At 41.5% G+C, this 14,925-nt stretch overlaps 1 protein-coding gene across 1 annotated transcript; it reads right to left on the bottom strand.

The window, feature by feature from the left end:
- Nucleotides 1–2,476: 2,476 nt before the first annotated feature.
- Nucleotides 2,477–14,845, bottom strand: LOC128615595 (zinc finger protein 239-like). Its single transcript, XM_053637813.1, has 3 exons — nt 14,673–14,845; nt 14,488–14,582; nt 2,477–4,855 (listed from the first exon to the last, which is right to left on the bottom strand). Exons 2-3 carry the CDS (start codon nt 14,554–14,556, stop codon nt 3,917–3,919), a joined length of 1,008 nt encoding a protein of 335 aa, XP_053493788.1. The 5' UTR covers nt 14,557–14,582; nt 14,673–14,845; the 3' UTR covers nt 2,477–3,916.
- Nucleotides 14,846–14,925: the final 80 nt, after the last annotated feature.

Below are 14,925 nucleotides of genomic sequence, written 5' to 3'. Positions count from 1 at the left end.
TATACCAGAGTTCAGTTAAATGCAGAAGGTGTTGATCAATTTTCCAATAACCTCACAGATCTGAATATTTTGGACATTTCTATTATGTTATTATTCCTATAACTGCTCATTTACAGAGATTTCATTGGCAAAGGCTCCACATCATCTAAGCCCAATAACATTATTTAACTTTTATGGAAGGAGTGTTAACGCTTGGTAGAAAGTAAGTTTCCTGACACTGGAGTGAGTTCCTGTTATCAATTACGTTATAGCAGCTGTAAATAGCAGTTGTTCCCTGACCATCCTCACTTGTCTCTCGAAATGAATGAGACATAATAATGCTTATCATGATAATGAGAAACCGGAAAGCACAAATCACAGCACAGACTGTCTGCATTTGCATACATAAAATTCAGGGTGTTACAGCCATTAAAGGTGGGTGATAGGGTGGTGAAGCCGTATTATAGTATTGTAGGAGACATTTCCAGTAATAATTCCATAACCACATGTGGACAATCTAAAATGGTTTAAGCATCTTGAATAATTTTGAATACTCATTTCCCCAACAGAAATCATCTAAATGTCTACACCAGTCTATTCTACAAAGTTGAAAGGCCTTACTTATGTAGAGATGACAGAAAAGAGAAGGGAGGGGAAATAGATAAGAAGGAAGTCTGAGCCATAAAGACCCACTGTACCAAAAAACACAAGGCAACAAATAATATATACAACATACTCCGAGACAGCTCTACATATAAAACTATGTCATAATCATAAATACAATACATACGAGTGTTCTGGAATCTTTAATCTAACTGTATAATCATCAAGCTAACAGATGGTATGTGAGGAACATAAAGCACATTTAACAAAGTTTGTGTATGTATAATTCAGACTTTCTGCAGACTGTCTCACTTTATTGTTTCAATAAAGTTTATTTACTTTTTGACATCTACTAACCCTCTGTCTCTGAAGTTTTTGAATTAGGCTGGAAAGATTGTTTTCCATGGCAATGGTTTCTGGTCTGTTCCACTACACACTGAAAGACCACCTTGACCTGCATTCACAGTGGGGGATGTGCAGCTTCAGTGGATTAAAGTACCAGGTTTCTTAACAGCCCGAACATTTAATCAGCAGACAGTTACAAAACATCTCTCGTATCATTCCAATCATACATAACATGCTTCTATTCATTGAGGATTAGAAGACTGAAGGGCATGGTTAGATTTCATGGTGAGTAAAGATCTATAGATACATTTATATTTATTATATTTAACATTTATATTATATAATATTATTATTATATTATTATAATAATATTATATATTATATTTAACTTTATGACAGTTTTATATCTAGAGCTGTCTGAGTATGTTCTATATTTTATTCCTTGCCTTGTGTTTTTTTTTGGTACAGTGGGTCTTTTTGACTGAACACACCAAGGTCAGAGATAATAACATTCCCTGGCTTAGCCTTCCTTCTTATCTAGTTCCCCTCCCTTCTCTTTTCTGTCCTCTCTACAATAAGCAAGGCCTTCCCACTCTGTAGAACAGACTGGTGTAAACATTTAGATGATTTCTGTTGGCGATATAAAGACACTCAAAGAGATTAATAAAGAGATTGTGTGAAGATCAATCCAGTCTCTTGACCATCTTTGCTGAACGTCTAACATGGCAACACAGAATCGATGTTCTGCAGTGGTTTATCTCTGTCTCCTTATTTAAATACTATCAAAATACTTTGGTCTGAATTAAACCTAAGAATATGACAATGGTGTGAGGAAGTGTCAGATTTATTCTGAAATATCAGAAATGTTTAGCCTGTTCTACTAGAATCCTTTTGATGGATTTTGGCCCAACGTTCAGTATAATAGCATCATCACAGATCTAGTAAGGGATAAACTGATAGTAATGTAATTTGACTAATCAACTCAAAATATTCCACAGGTAAACTTTATTCAAGTCGGAGAAACATAAAGGATGATTAATATGCATGAGCTTACCTGTGAGTGTCGAGGCAAAACATCTGAAGATTTATAAATGTAATATTTTATGTTTTTAAAACCTGTTGAGAAATCGCATCATGGAGAATTTTTGTTGATTAATAAGTAAAGTATAAAATTGATGCATGATTAAACGTGATTTACCAAAGTGAAGGGGTCATCAAACCCAGACCCTCCATTTACTGTATACCCACAATTGTGATAGAGGTCCTGCATTAAAAATTCTAAGATTTACAGGGCATACAAATATTTTCTTACTACTTAAAGGAACATATATACAACAAAAATCCATTCCTTGATCTTACTGTGTAACTGTTGTCCTGGTCAGGGTTTCAGTAAATCCGAAAAATATATCAGGAACACTGGGCTCAAAGCACCATGGAGTGGATTAGAGAAAATTTCATAACATGATTATCGTGACTAAAACTATCACGGTTATCAGTATTGTTAAAATGTGCTGAAAATGTACAAAAAAGTACTGATACACACACTGAAATCATTTAAACAGGTTTTATATTTGACGATAAAGTGATGGATGGTTGTCACTGGGCTTGCTGCGATAGTCGGTGTTCCCGGTGTTACACGGTATTCGGCCACACACCGATTACATCACTTGCGCATCACAGCATCGCCCCATACTCATTTAGCTTTTTTATAGTAATAAAAATGATGTAGTTCATTTACAGCATACTGATTGACAGAATACAGTGACAGTACTTGGGAGAATTTCTAACCTTACAAGAACTTTTGTTACTGTAAGTCACTCTCTTCAAATGCTATTGAAGTTAGAAACGTGTATACCAATGTTGTATGTAACTTTATATACAGCCCCTTAATTAGCGAATAACAAACGTCAAACCTCAAACCAATTTTATGCCAGTCTTTCCCCCCTTGCTTTTAAATCGCTTATGAATGCCCTTGTGGCTGTACGCATTTCACTTTTGCTTTCAAATTAGCGGCAATTCGGGGGAGACAAGTGCTTTAATGGTGGGTTCATTATTGTTCTTAATGAAAAACACAACAAAACAGTACAATGACAAACTTGCTTATATTAAACCAAATCTTCAGCCATCATCATGTCAGTCGCCTCGCCTCACTTTCATCACGTCATAAATGAAATCTGACTACTGTTGATCTGTGCTGTTGATCTGACTCACTCAGCTCATGCTGAATTGAGCAGACGCATTTGGTTTTTAATTGTAACGTCCGTTTTCATACTCAAAAAAAAAAATGTTGCATGCTGCGCCTGCGTCAGACTCATGTGTGGACAGCATTTACCGCGAGTTTTACAAATCACGATAATCGCACACGGTTTTAATGATAATTAAATGTGACACGGTAATACTAACTGTCTGGGAATTTCATCAGGGTTTATCGTGAAACCGGTAAACGTTTCATCCCTAGATTGGACGCCGTTCCATCAGTGGATGTTCAAAAGGCATATATGGGTGTGGTGGTTAGGCATCCCCATACTTTTGGCCATACTGTGTAGTTAGAAGTACTTAAATGGACCCTGCAAAGACAGAGCAACTTTGACCAGAATTATCTCTTCAAATTGCCTGTAAACAGAACCATCTTCTGTTGGCTTGGACAGGTGTCCAGATTGCATGTATGCACAACACGACATTTTCGAAAACAATTTCTAGATGTTTACTTTTGTTGGAGGGAAATGTCTTTTGTTAGAGTCACATGTCTAACTCAGAGGTCTGGATTAGTTGACTAAAGTGGGTATTCCATGTGTTGCATCGAAGAGTTTGGAGTAAAACAGGAAAACAACATAATGATTAATTGCTGCTAAAACCAGAGAGTAAGCAATTAAGTCCCACGTAACAGAATACTATAGTCCATGACAAAAAATATCATATAGTTTTATGCCAGAATGTCACCTTACCTCCCTTTAAAAATTAAAATTAAAAACATCTTAATTTGACAAATTCACGTATCAAGAGCTGATGGCTTTATGTTAGAGCACTTGTGTGTCCTTAATGAACTTGAATGAGTATAGCTCCATCCACATTGTCCACAGAGGTACGGCTTCTGTCCTGTATGACTCTGCTGGTGGCTGTGGAAGGCCCTCTGATCACGATAACTTTTCCCACACTGCGAGCAGTGATATGGCTTCTCTCCTGTGTGAATGCGCTGGTGTCTTTTGAGATGACTCGGGCAAGTAAAACTCTTCTCACACTGTCCACAGTGATACGGCCTCTCTCCAGTGTGAATGCGCTCATGCTGTTGGAGATGACTCTGACGAGTAAAAGTCTTCCCACACTGTGAGCAGTCATACGGCTTCTCTCCCGTGTGAATGCGCTGGTGACGTTGGAGAGTACTCTGACGTGTAAAACTCTTCCAACAATGTGAGCAGTAATATGGCTTCTCTCCTGTGTGAAAGCGCTCGTGTCGCTGGAGAGTACATAGTTGGGTAAAACTCATCTCACACTGTCCACAGTGATACGGCTTCTCTCCTGTGTGAATGCGCTCGTGTATTTGGAGATTACGCTGGCAAGTAAAACTCTTCCCACACTGGCAGCAGTCATATGGCCTCTCTCCTGTGTGAATGCGCTCGTGTATTTGGAGATTACTCTGACGAGTAAAACTCTTCCCACACTGGGAGCAGTCATATGGCCTCTCTCCTGTGTGGATGCGCTCATGTCGTTGGAGATAACTCTGACGAGTAAAACTCTTCCCACACTGTGAACAGTAATACGGCTTCTCTCCTGTGTGAATGCGCTGGTGCTGTTGGAGAATACTCTGACGTGTAAAACTCTTCCCACACTGGCAGCAATCATATGGCCTCTCTCCTGTGTGAATGCGCTGGTGACGGTGGAGATTACTCTGGTAAGTAAAACTCTTCCCACACTGTGAGCAGTGATACATCTGGAAAACACAAGAAAATTATTCTAGATGCTTAAATAATTTTAGATTTTGTCCCCATGTGTATATGGAATTGTAATGGGAAACGTCTCCTACATGAGCCAAGATGAACAAGACCAAATTTACACATCATTTATCATCACTAACCACAAAAAAATAGTTAATGTAGATCTTTATATACAGTATCTCACAAAAGTGAGTACACCCCTCACATTTTTGTAAATATTTGATTATATCTTTTCATGTGACAACACTGAAGAAATGACACTTTGCTACAATGTAAAGTCGTGAGTGTACAGCTTGTATAACAGTGTAAATTTGCTGTCCCCTCAAAATAACTCAACACACAGCCATTAATGTCTAAACCGCTGGCAACAAAAGTGAGTACACCCCTAAGTGAAAATGTCCAAATTGGGCCCTATTAGCCATTTCCCCTCCCCGGTGTCATGTGACTTGTTAGTGTTACAAGGTCTCAAGTGTGAATGGGGAGCAGGTGTGTTAAATTTGGTGTCATCGCTCTCACACTCCCTCATACTGGTCACTGGAAGTTCAACATGGCACCTCATGGCAAAGAACTCTCTGAGGATCTGAAAAAAAGAATTGTTGCTCTACATAAAGATGGCCTAGGCTATAAGAAGATTGCCAAGACCCTGACACTGAGCTGCAGCACGGTGGCCAAGAGCATACAGCGGTTTAACAGGACAGGTTCCACTCAGAACAGGCCTCACCATGGTCGACCAAAGATGTTGAGTGCACATGCTCAGCATCATATCCAGAGGCTGTCTTTGGGAAATAGATGTATGAGTGATGCCAGCATTGTTGCAGAGGTTGAAGGGGTGGGGGGGTCAGCCTGTCAGTGCTCAGACCATACGCCACACACTGCATCAAATTGGTCTGCATGGCTGTCGTCCCAGAAGGAAGCCTCTTCTAAAGATGATGCACAAGAAAGCCCGCAAACAGTTTGCTGAAGACAAGCAAACTAAGGACATGGATTACTGGAACCATGTCCTGTGGTCTGATGAGACCAAGATAAACTTGTTTGGTTCAGATGGTATCAAGCGTGTGTGGCGGCAACCAGGTGAGGAGTACAAAGACAAGTGTGTCTTGCCTACAGTCAAGCATGGTGGTGGGAGTGTCATGGTCTGGGGCTGCATGAGTGCTGCCGGCACTGGGGAGCTACAGTTCATTGAGGGAACCATGAATGCCAACATGTACTGTGACATACTGAAGCAGAGCATGATGCCCTCCCTTCGGAGACTGGGCCGCAGGGCAGTATTCCAGCATGATAACTACCCCAAACACACCTCTAAGACGACCACTGCCTTGCTGGAGAAGCTAAGGGTGAAGGTGATGGACTGGCCAAGCATGTGTCCAGACCTAAACCCTATTGAGCATCTGTGGGGCATCCTCAAATGGAAAGTGGAGGAGCACAAGGTCTCTAGAATCCACCAGCTCCATGATGTCATCATGGAAGAGTGGAAGAGGACTCCAGTGGCAACCTGTGAAGCTCTGGTAAACTCCATGCCCAAGAGGGTTAAGGCAGTGCTGGAAAATAATGGTGGCCACACAAAATATTGACACTTTGGGCCCAATTTGGACATTTTCACTTAGGGGTGTGTATAGGGGAAAGGCAAAACAGTAGTATAACGCATTTAAACTGAAATCAGTTCCTGTCGAGGGGCTGACAGGAACTGTAGTGAGTTGTAAATGTTCCGCTGAACCTAAGTTTAAGTTAACGGCCAAGAGACAAGCCTTACTTAAGACTCATACTCAAGTAAATTCCTTTAGATTACCAAGGGGATTTGGAGGTGCAAAGAGTACCGCTCGTATCAAAATAGGAGGGGAGAATGTCCATTGTTTATTAGATACAGGCTCCCAAGTCACTACAGTGCCCCAATAATTTTAACAGAGTCATTTGGCGAAGCATGAGATTAAACCACTCTTCAAGCTGCTAGAAGTTGATGGAGCAAATGGGCAATACGTGCCTTACCTTGGGTACATTGAGCTCAGTGTCAATTTTCCTAGGGAGTTCCTGGGGGTACAAGCTGAAGTGCCAACCCTTGCTCTAGTAGTTCCAGATATGAGTGCAGCTTCGCAGCTCCTGATGTTAATTGGAACCAACACCCTGGATGTATTGTATGAAACCTATGCTGAAATCACTGCTGAGGTGTGGACGTCGACATCACATGGCTACAAAGCAGTACTGAAAGTTCTTGAACTGAGACATCATCAAAATAGATATGGTAGAACTGGATGGGTTATCATGCATGAAAAGAATTCCCGCCTTGTTCCGGCTGATCAGACGGTGGTAGTAGATGGTTCAGTTTCTGCACCTGGACTGCTATCAGAGAAAACTGCTGTGCTTGAACATCCGTCCACATCATCTTTGCCAAGCGGATTACTTGTGAAGACCTGTTTCATTGATGTACCAGCTAAAGCATTCCGTAAGATTCCAGTAGTACCGACCAATGAAACCAATCACGACATCACGATTCCTCAGAAATGTGTCATCGGGGAAGTCAGTACCTTCCAGAGAGTTCTCTCACAAAAACAGTGTGAATACACAGAAACCCAGCACCAGTTTTAAGTCTACCCTGAACTTCAACTTCGATGGTTCTCAAATTGATTTGGAGTTGAAGGAAAGAATTGTGCAACAGTTCCATAGCATGCCACAGGTCCTTGCACAGAATGACCTCGACTTTGGGAGAACTGATAAAGTGAAACACCAGATTAAACTTTCAGATGAGACACCTTTCAAACACAGAGCTAGACCTATCCATCCTAATGACCTGGACGCAGCCCGTAAGCACCTGCTAGAGCTGCAACAAGCAGGAGTCATTCATGAGTCGTCTTCACCCTTTTCTTCACCTATTATGGTAGTGAGGTAGAGGAATGGGGATGTTCATCTCTGCATTGATTACAGGAAACTTAACCTCCAGACTATTAAGGATGCTTATGCGCTCCTAAATCTGGAAGAGACATTTTCCACTTTGAATGGATCCAAATGTTTTCAGTCCTTGATCTATAGTCCGGATATTACCAGATTGAGGTTGACGAATCAGATAAACTAAAGACCGCTTTCGCCTTCCCCATGGGCTTCTGGGAGTTTAACCATATGCCACAAGGTATTACAAATGCTCTGAGCACCTTCCAGCAGCTAATGGTAAAGTGCATGGGGACATGAATCTTAAGGAGGTCATTGTGTTCCCTGACGATATTATCGTGTTCTCCAAGATGCTCGAAGAGCATGAAGCTAGGCTACTGAAGGTCTTGAACCGTTTGAAAGAGTACGGACCAAAACTTTCATCAGAGAAATGTGTATTTTTCCAAACTTCAGTGAAGTACTTAGGCCATATAGTATCGAAGAATGGGGTAGAGACAGACCCTGACAAAGTGGAAGCTCTAAAAACTTGGCCAGTACCTTGTGACCTAAAATCACTGAAGATTTTCCTTGGTATGTCTGGATACTATAGACGTTTTATCAAAGACTATTCTAGCATTGTGAAACCTCTTACTGACCTTACCGCAGAGTATCCGCCTCTGCGCAAGAGTAATAACCCTAAGACAAAACCTCAGAACTACCATGATCCCAAGAAACCCTTTGGTGAGCGTTGGACACCTGCATGTGAGCGCGCTTTTAAGGCAATCATAGAGAAGCTCACTACTGCTCCCATACTGGGCTTTGCTGACCCCAAGTTGTCGTACACTCTGCATACTGATGCCAGTACAACAGGGATAGGGGCAGCGCTATATCAGGAACAGCAAGGTCAAATGCGAGTACTTGCTTATGCTAGTAGAGGGTTATCTAGGAGTGAATCACGGTACCCAGCCCACAAACTAGAGTTCTTTGCCTTGAAGTGGGCCGTGACTGAGAAATTCAGTGACTACTTGTACTGGATTCAGTTCACCGTCATCACTGATAGTAACCCCCTGACATACATCTTGACCACAGCAAAAATGGATGCTGCGAGTTACCGGTGGCTGGCGGCCCTATCCACTTTCAACTTCCGATTTCAATATCGAGCCGGGAAGTTAAACTTTGATGTGGATGGTCTTTCTTGGCGACCACATGGAGGGCTGAGCACAGATACCATATCCCAGAAGGAGCAAGATCGTATCCGTCAATTTGCACAAACTCACTTGAGTGAGTCATTACCCCGCCTTGACCCAGATGTCGTGAGTGCCATCTGTGAGAAACATCTAGTTCGTAAACCAGCAGATACTGACTCCGGTAGCGAGGATGTTTTGACACTTTTGCAGTCATTAGCAATGTCTGCAGAAGCTTTACCAACTGCGTTTGTGAATGAAGATCAGGGTGGTGGTTTACCGATAGTTCCCTTCATGTCCACAGAGCAAATTAGAGATCAACAGCTTTTAGACCCTAGTATAAGAGGAGTAATAGCTCAGCTTGAAACTGGTAAGAGGTTACCTTCTACTGTCCGAACAGAGATTCCTGACATCCATTTACTACTCAGAGAATTGAGTCACCTAGAAATACACGATCGGATTCTCTACAGAACCCGTCATGAAGGTGCCCAAAAGACTTGCCAACTCGTTCTTCCCGAGATGGCTAGGCCTGTCGTTTTGCTAAGTCTGCATGATGACATGGATCATCTTGGTACTGAGCGTACGCTTGATCTTATCAGAACTCTGTTCTATTGGCCGAGAATGGCTGCAGATGTGGAGAGACACATAAAGACTTGTCATAGGTGTGTTAGGAGAAAAAGAGCTCCGGAGCGAGCGGCTCCATTGGTGAATATCAAGACTACCAGTCTGCTTGAATTTGTGTGCATGGACTTCTGGTCCATTGAACCGGATAAAAGTAACACCAAAGATGTGCTTGTCTTGACCGATCATTTCACTAAGTATGCTATTGCTGTGCCAACGTCAAAGCCCAAACTGTTGCAAAGTGTCTATGGGACAACTTCCTAGTGCATTATGGTATTCCAGAATGATTGCACATTGATCAAGGCCCTGACTTCGAATCACATGTCATCAAAGAGTTGTGTAAGATGATGGGTATCCGCAAAGTTCGTACCACACCTTACCATCCCAGTGGAAACCCGATAGAACGTTTCAACCGAACCCGTCTGAGCATGCTCGGGACGTTAACAGCAGAAGACAAGACACAGTGGCATAAATCTGTCAAACCTTTGGTGCATGCATGTAACTGCACGAGGAATGATGTGACAGGGTTTTCGCGCTATGAGCTAATGTTTGGCTGTCAAATGTGACTACCGGTCGACTTAGAATTTGGCTTACCAGTGAAGAGGAGTGACAGCAAGATGCACTCGCAGTATGTTCAGAAATTGAAGTCTCACCTGGAAGATGGCGGATAGGAACAAAGCTAGGTTTGACAGACGTGTTACTCCTTCTATTCTTGAGGTTGCGGAACGAGTGTTAGTTAGAGCAGTTCGCCTCAGAGGTAAACACAAACTTGCTGATAAATAGGAGACGGATATCCATGTAGTAGCGAAGCAAGTTGGTAGTCTCCCTGTGTACACTATACGGCTAGAAACTAAGGAAGGCCCTTGGAGAACAGTCCATCATGACCTCCTGCTACCGTGTGGTTTTCTTCTGGTCTCTGCAGAGGTGGACCTGCGGGTGCAGCCAACACCACGTAAACCCAGGACCAGACAGTCGGTAGATCCTGATCCTGAGGAGGATACTTTTGCCTACTCTGATGCAGAGAATGATAACTCTGTTAGTTGGTCCCCAGACCCATCTATACGAGAGACAATCACAGTAACTAAGCTGTATGACGTTCCAAGCCATAGGCATGACACTAACGATCACCCACATGTGGATGAGTTAGTGGGTGAAGTTGACGTGCCTGTTGTGAGTGAGTGATACTGATTTACCAGCAGATACAACTGACCTGCCTGAAAGTTCACCAGTTGGGGGTACCCTGTTTGAGCTTACTCCAGTGAATGATGAGAGTCACAGTGCTGATGTTCCGGTGAGCGGAGTGGATGAATTGCCGGATTTGGACCCTATCTCTAGGTCTGGAGGTGACTTACTTGTGGCTGAGAGTGAGCTTGTACTGGAAAAGGTGTCCGGGCATGTGTCAGAGCATTGCACTGATGCTAGAGAAGCAGAGCAGGTTGAACCTGACGGAGTAGATGTTCTCCGGCGATCAGAAAGACACCGAGTTCCCCCTGAGAGACTACAGTACACTCAGCCAGGAGGGCCTTTGTTAGCTATTGTGCAGTCTCTGTTCAGGGCTTGAGTTTAGCTTTCTCTGATGCGCTACAAGAGACTAGCGTTACTGAACCCTACTTGGGACCCCTTCATTCTTCCAATGTTGTTTTCAAGCAGTCGCACCGATACACAGGGACGTGCATGGAGTCAAGGGGGCAGGGTGTAACCCAGGGGTAAAACTTGGATATAAATAGATTAAATAAATAAATAAGTCCTGAGTGACTATTAGTATCATAGAATACGAGGTCTGGGTGCTGTTAGGACATCAGCCTGTAGGAGTGAGAGTTGCTACATTCCAACCAATGGGATGGCTGAGCCCGCCTCTCAGCTAGCGAGGGAGATAGGAAGAGATGTCATTAGTAACTGAGCCATCGTAGCGGTATGTTGATGCTGCTGATACGGGTGTAAATTACCAACAGTGTAGAGTGCCACGAAAGAGTCTAAGTTGGAAGGCATGCTGGAGTAATGTGCCGTTCTCTTGCACTGGTGAGTTTATATCCGTCAACTTATATGCGACATCCGCCATTTTAGATTATTGACGTTGGTATAGCTGTATCGTGTATAAATGGCGCCAGCCGCGGTGCCTCGTGTATAAACGGCGCTAGCCGCCACACCTCGTGTTGCTGTATGCTAGCTGTGAGCTGTAAGCTAATGGCTACGGTGCCTTATCTTTGTTGATAAATTGTGTATATATTAACTGATAAAAACAGGATATTTCATGGTATTCTGTATGTAGGACTGCTACCACTGGTAAGTGGAGTAGCTCAGTTGAGATGTATGTTTGTAATTATATTTTATGTCGAATGTTATTGAGTGTACTAACTGTTATGCCTTGATGCCTAGTAACTGTTGAAACACTGATGTTAGTGAATATTAGCGGATAGCTAGTTTTCATGCCCTACATTCACACAGTTAAATTATTAAGTGTATTATGAATGTGGTTACTGAGTTACTGATATTAACTCCAGTTATGCTGACCATGTTAATAGTTAGCTGTTAAGTAATTTTATGTGACCTGTCTCATGTAGGTCAGGTTTTAATGTTAAGTACAGATGTTGATTGACCGCGGATACGGTGGAGTCCAACCCATCGGCGAAGCTTCTGGGTAACCTCGGAGAAACTGTTCCAGTAATGGATTGCGAGCCAACCTCACTCAATCTAGAACCTGATTGCAGCTAGGAGGTTGCAATTTCAGTACACTGCTTCTCAGAACTTTGACTTATTTTTCCCTTGGCCCAAGGGATCAGGTAGAACTGTGTACACATTGACACTAGTTTCCTTTGGAGGAGAACACTCAGACTGCACTGACTCTTTACTCGGTAAACCGAGGGACTGTGAACTCTGTCTCACCAAGACCCGAGTTTAGTTAAGTTAGTAGTTCAATGTGATCTGATTTGAGTACCACTTTGTTTGAACGATGTTTTGTTAACTTGATATTTGTTTAGTGTATAAGTTTGGGATTCTAAGTTTTATTTATTTCATTTATTTTCTTCCCTTACTGTTATATTTGTTTCTATTGGTTATTTTATACAATATACAAAGTTAATTTAATTTATGTGTCTGGCGTATTACTTCACTGTCGTCATCCAACTCGTGGCTCCAGCGAGTGAATCTATTGTCTTTTGCTCTGGCCCAATTCCAACCATCAAGGTATCTCGACTACTCATTACGGTAATCACACGCTGTAATACCCCAATAAGTGACCCACCCTCGACAAGCGGGTTACAGGTGTACTCACTTTTGTTGCCAGCGGTTTAGACATTAATGGCTATGTGTTGAGTTATTTTGAGGGGACAGCAAATTTACACTCTTACACAAGCTGTACACTCACTACTTTACATTGTAGCAAAATGTCATTTCTACAGTGTTGTCACATGAAAAGATATAATCAAATATTTACAAAAATGTGAGGGGTGTATTCACTTTTGTGAGATACTGTATGTTTATAAAATTCAGAGACTAGCCATACAAAGGAGACCTTGCTCTGCGCATCAATGGTTATTCAAGCTGATCTACTGAATTTCTTTAGCCGATGGAAAATCAACAATAAACTTTTTGTGTTTCCAAATACAATTTGTTACAGCATTATTGTAATCAACACACATTGTATGTGTGAATGTGATATTGTAATTTGGGTGGGGGTTAGGGCTGTAAGTGTGTGAGGGGCCACAGAGAATTTGCTTTTTTTTAATCTGCTGGCTCAAACGTTATTCTTTAGTTTTTGTCTGTGGAAGTAAAATGGACTGGAATAAATGGCACCCATTAAGCAGCATTCTTTTCTGGCTCATCTTCATGAAGAGAAAAGACCTGAAAATATGGATATTACCCAAAAGTGGCAGAAAGTTTACAGCACTGTGGCTCTGGAGCTCTCAGAGAACAGAATACAAACTTCTGCTCATCACAGTGAAATGTTGTCGTATCACCTCACACTGTTGTGAATAATTATTCAGAAACCTACATCTATAACACTAGAATTGTATTACAATCATTTATAGATGTTTCTGAAACAACAATGAAGCAAACATCTGAACGATAATGTATATTTTTGTGAATTGCTATGAAACTATGGACATCTGCATAAATCTTCTGCAAAAAAAACAACAACAAAGTCTTCTGAATAAAACCATAATAAGACCTCATTTTCATCCACATCTACTATGGAATATTTTAATAAATCAGAGTATAATTCACTCATGTATAACCAAAGTATAAGGTGTGAAATATTATCAACAAGTTATAATCAAAGAAATGAGTTAATCCACTAAAACGTATGCTTAAAGAGTATAACCAAATGTTAATCAGTATACTGGTACCTGTTCATGCTAGGAACGTATGTAATCTTTTTAGAATGTAATCTTTATTTAAAAAGAGAGCTGGCTGTACCATGCCACCATTAAAAACAATGTAAGGATGGAGGACGAAGTCTTAGAGTTAATGGTAGTGCACAGCCAAGGTCTGAATAAATAACAAAAGAGGAAAAACCCCACCTGATGAGATGAATGTTTTAGAATTGTATAAAAGCATGTATCGAGGATAAGTAAGGGAATTCATCTGCAGACCAGCGCTATAAATAATAAAGTCTATCTTTTCACATCAAGACCCCCGAGACTCTTAGAGAGCTTTTTGCTGAAGAAGATTCCATGACACTATCTAACAAGTGTTACACATTTCCATCTAATGAACTGTATTTATCTAGCTAACAGTTAGCAGGCTTGTCTTTTGGTTTGCTAATCTGCTAATTGTTTCAGAATTTACAACAGAAACATGCAATGAAATCAGTTCCTTTATTAATAATCTGAAGACCACATAAAGTGTGAGTCCTGACCTGAAGTCTTCTGCTTGTTGTATATAGTGTTGTAATGGTTACTTAATCATAAATAAGTTCTCAGAGTTTAAAAACTAAGAGAGATATCAGACACATGAGTAAACTTTACCTTTGAGCCTGTAGCAGCAGGAGTCTGTGGAGATTTTCCTAAAGAGCGGCGTCTGGACTCTGATTTCATTATAAGAGGTGTAAAGAATCAGGACACTGGAAGAAAAATACAGAGATTCATGACTCCAGAATCTCCACTAACCTGTTAACCGAGCAGCTCAGGTGGTAAGTTTCAGATGAACTCACCTTTAGTGATGTTACGCAGAGTATCAGAGATCCGAAGCCCGTGTGGAGAAGGAAGCGCTCTTTCACATGAAGATCTGCGTCCAAGGCTGTTGTTGTTGTTGTTGTTGTTGTACTTTTTTTTTCTTCTTCTTCTTCGTCACCGTCGTATTCTTCTTCTTCTTCGGAGGTTTATTGGTATACTAGTTTTGGCGAATTACCGCCACCTACTGGACAGGAGTGTGGAACACCGAAAGGAGTCTAGAAAACAGCGCTT

Source organism: Ictalurus furcatus, chromosome 12 (genome assembly GCF_023375685.1).
Source record: "Ictalurus furcatus strain D&B chromosome 12, Billie_1.0, whole genome shotgun sequence".
In the NCBI taxonomy this organism is placed as follows: domain Eukaryota; kingdom Metazoa; phylum Chordata; class Actinopteri; order Siluriformes; family Ictaluridae; genus Ictalurus; species Ictalurus furcatus.
The sequence above is the reverse complement of the archived record's forward strand: the minus strand, read 5'-3'. Positions and strand labels throughout refer to the sequence as shown.

Bases quoted from the DNA above. Each gene is read 5' to 3' on its own strand.
- LOC128615595 (XM_053637813.1), bottom strand. From the start codon at position 14,556: ATGAAATCAGAGTCCAGACGCCGCTCTTTAGGAAAATCTCCACAGACT. The intron at 4,856-14,487 runs GTAAAGTTTACT...TGTGTTTTCCAG, and splicing joins CTGCTGCTACAGGCTCAAAG to ATGTATCACTGCTCACAGTG.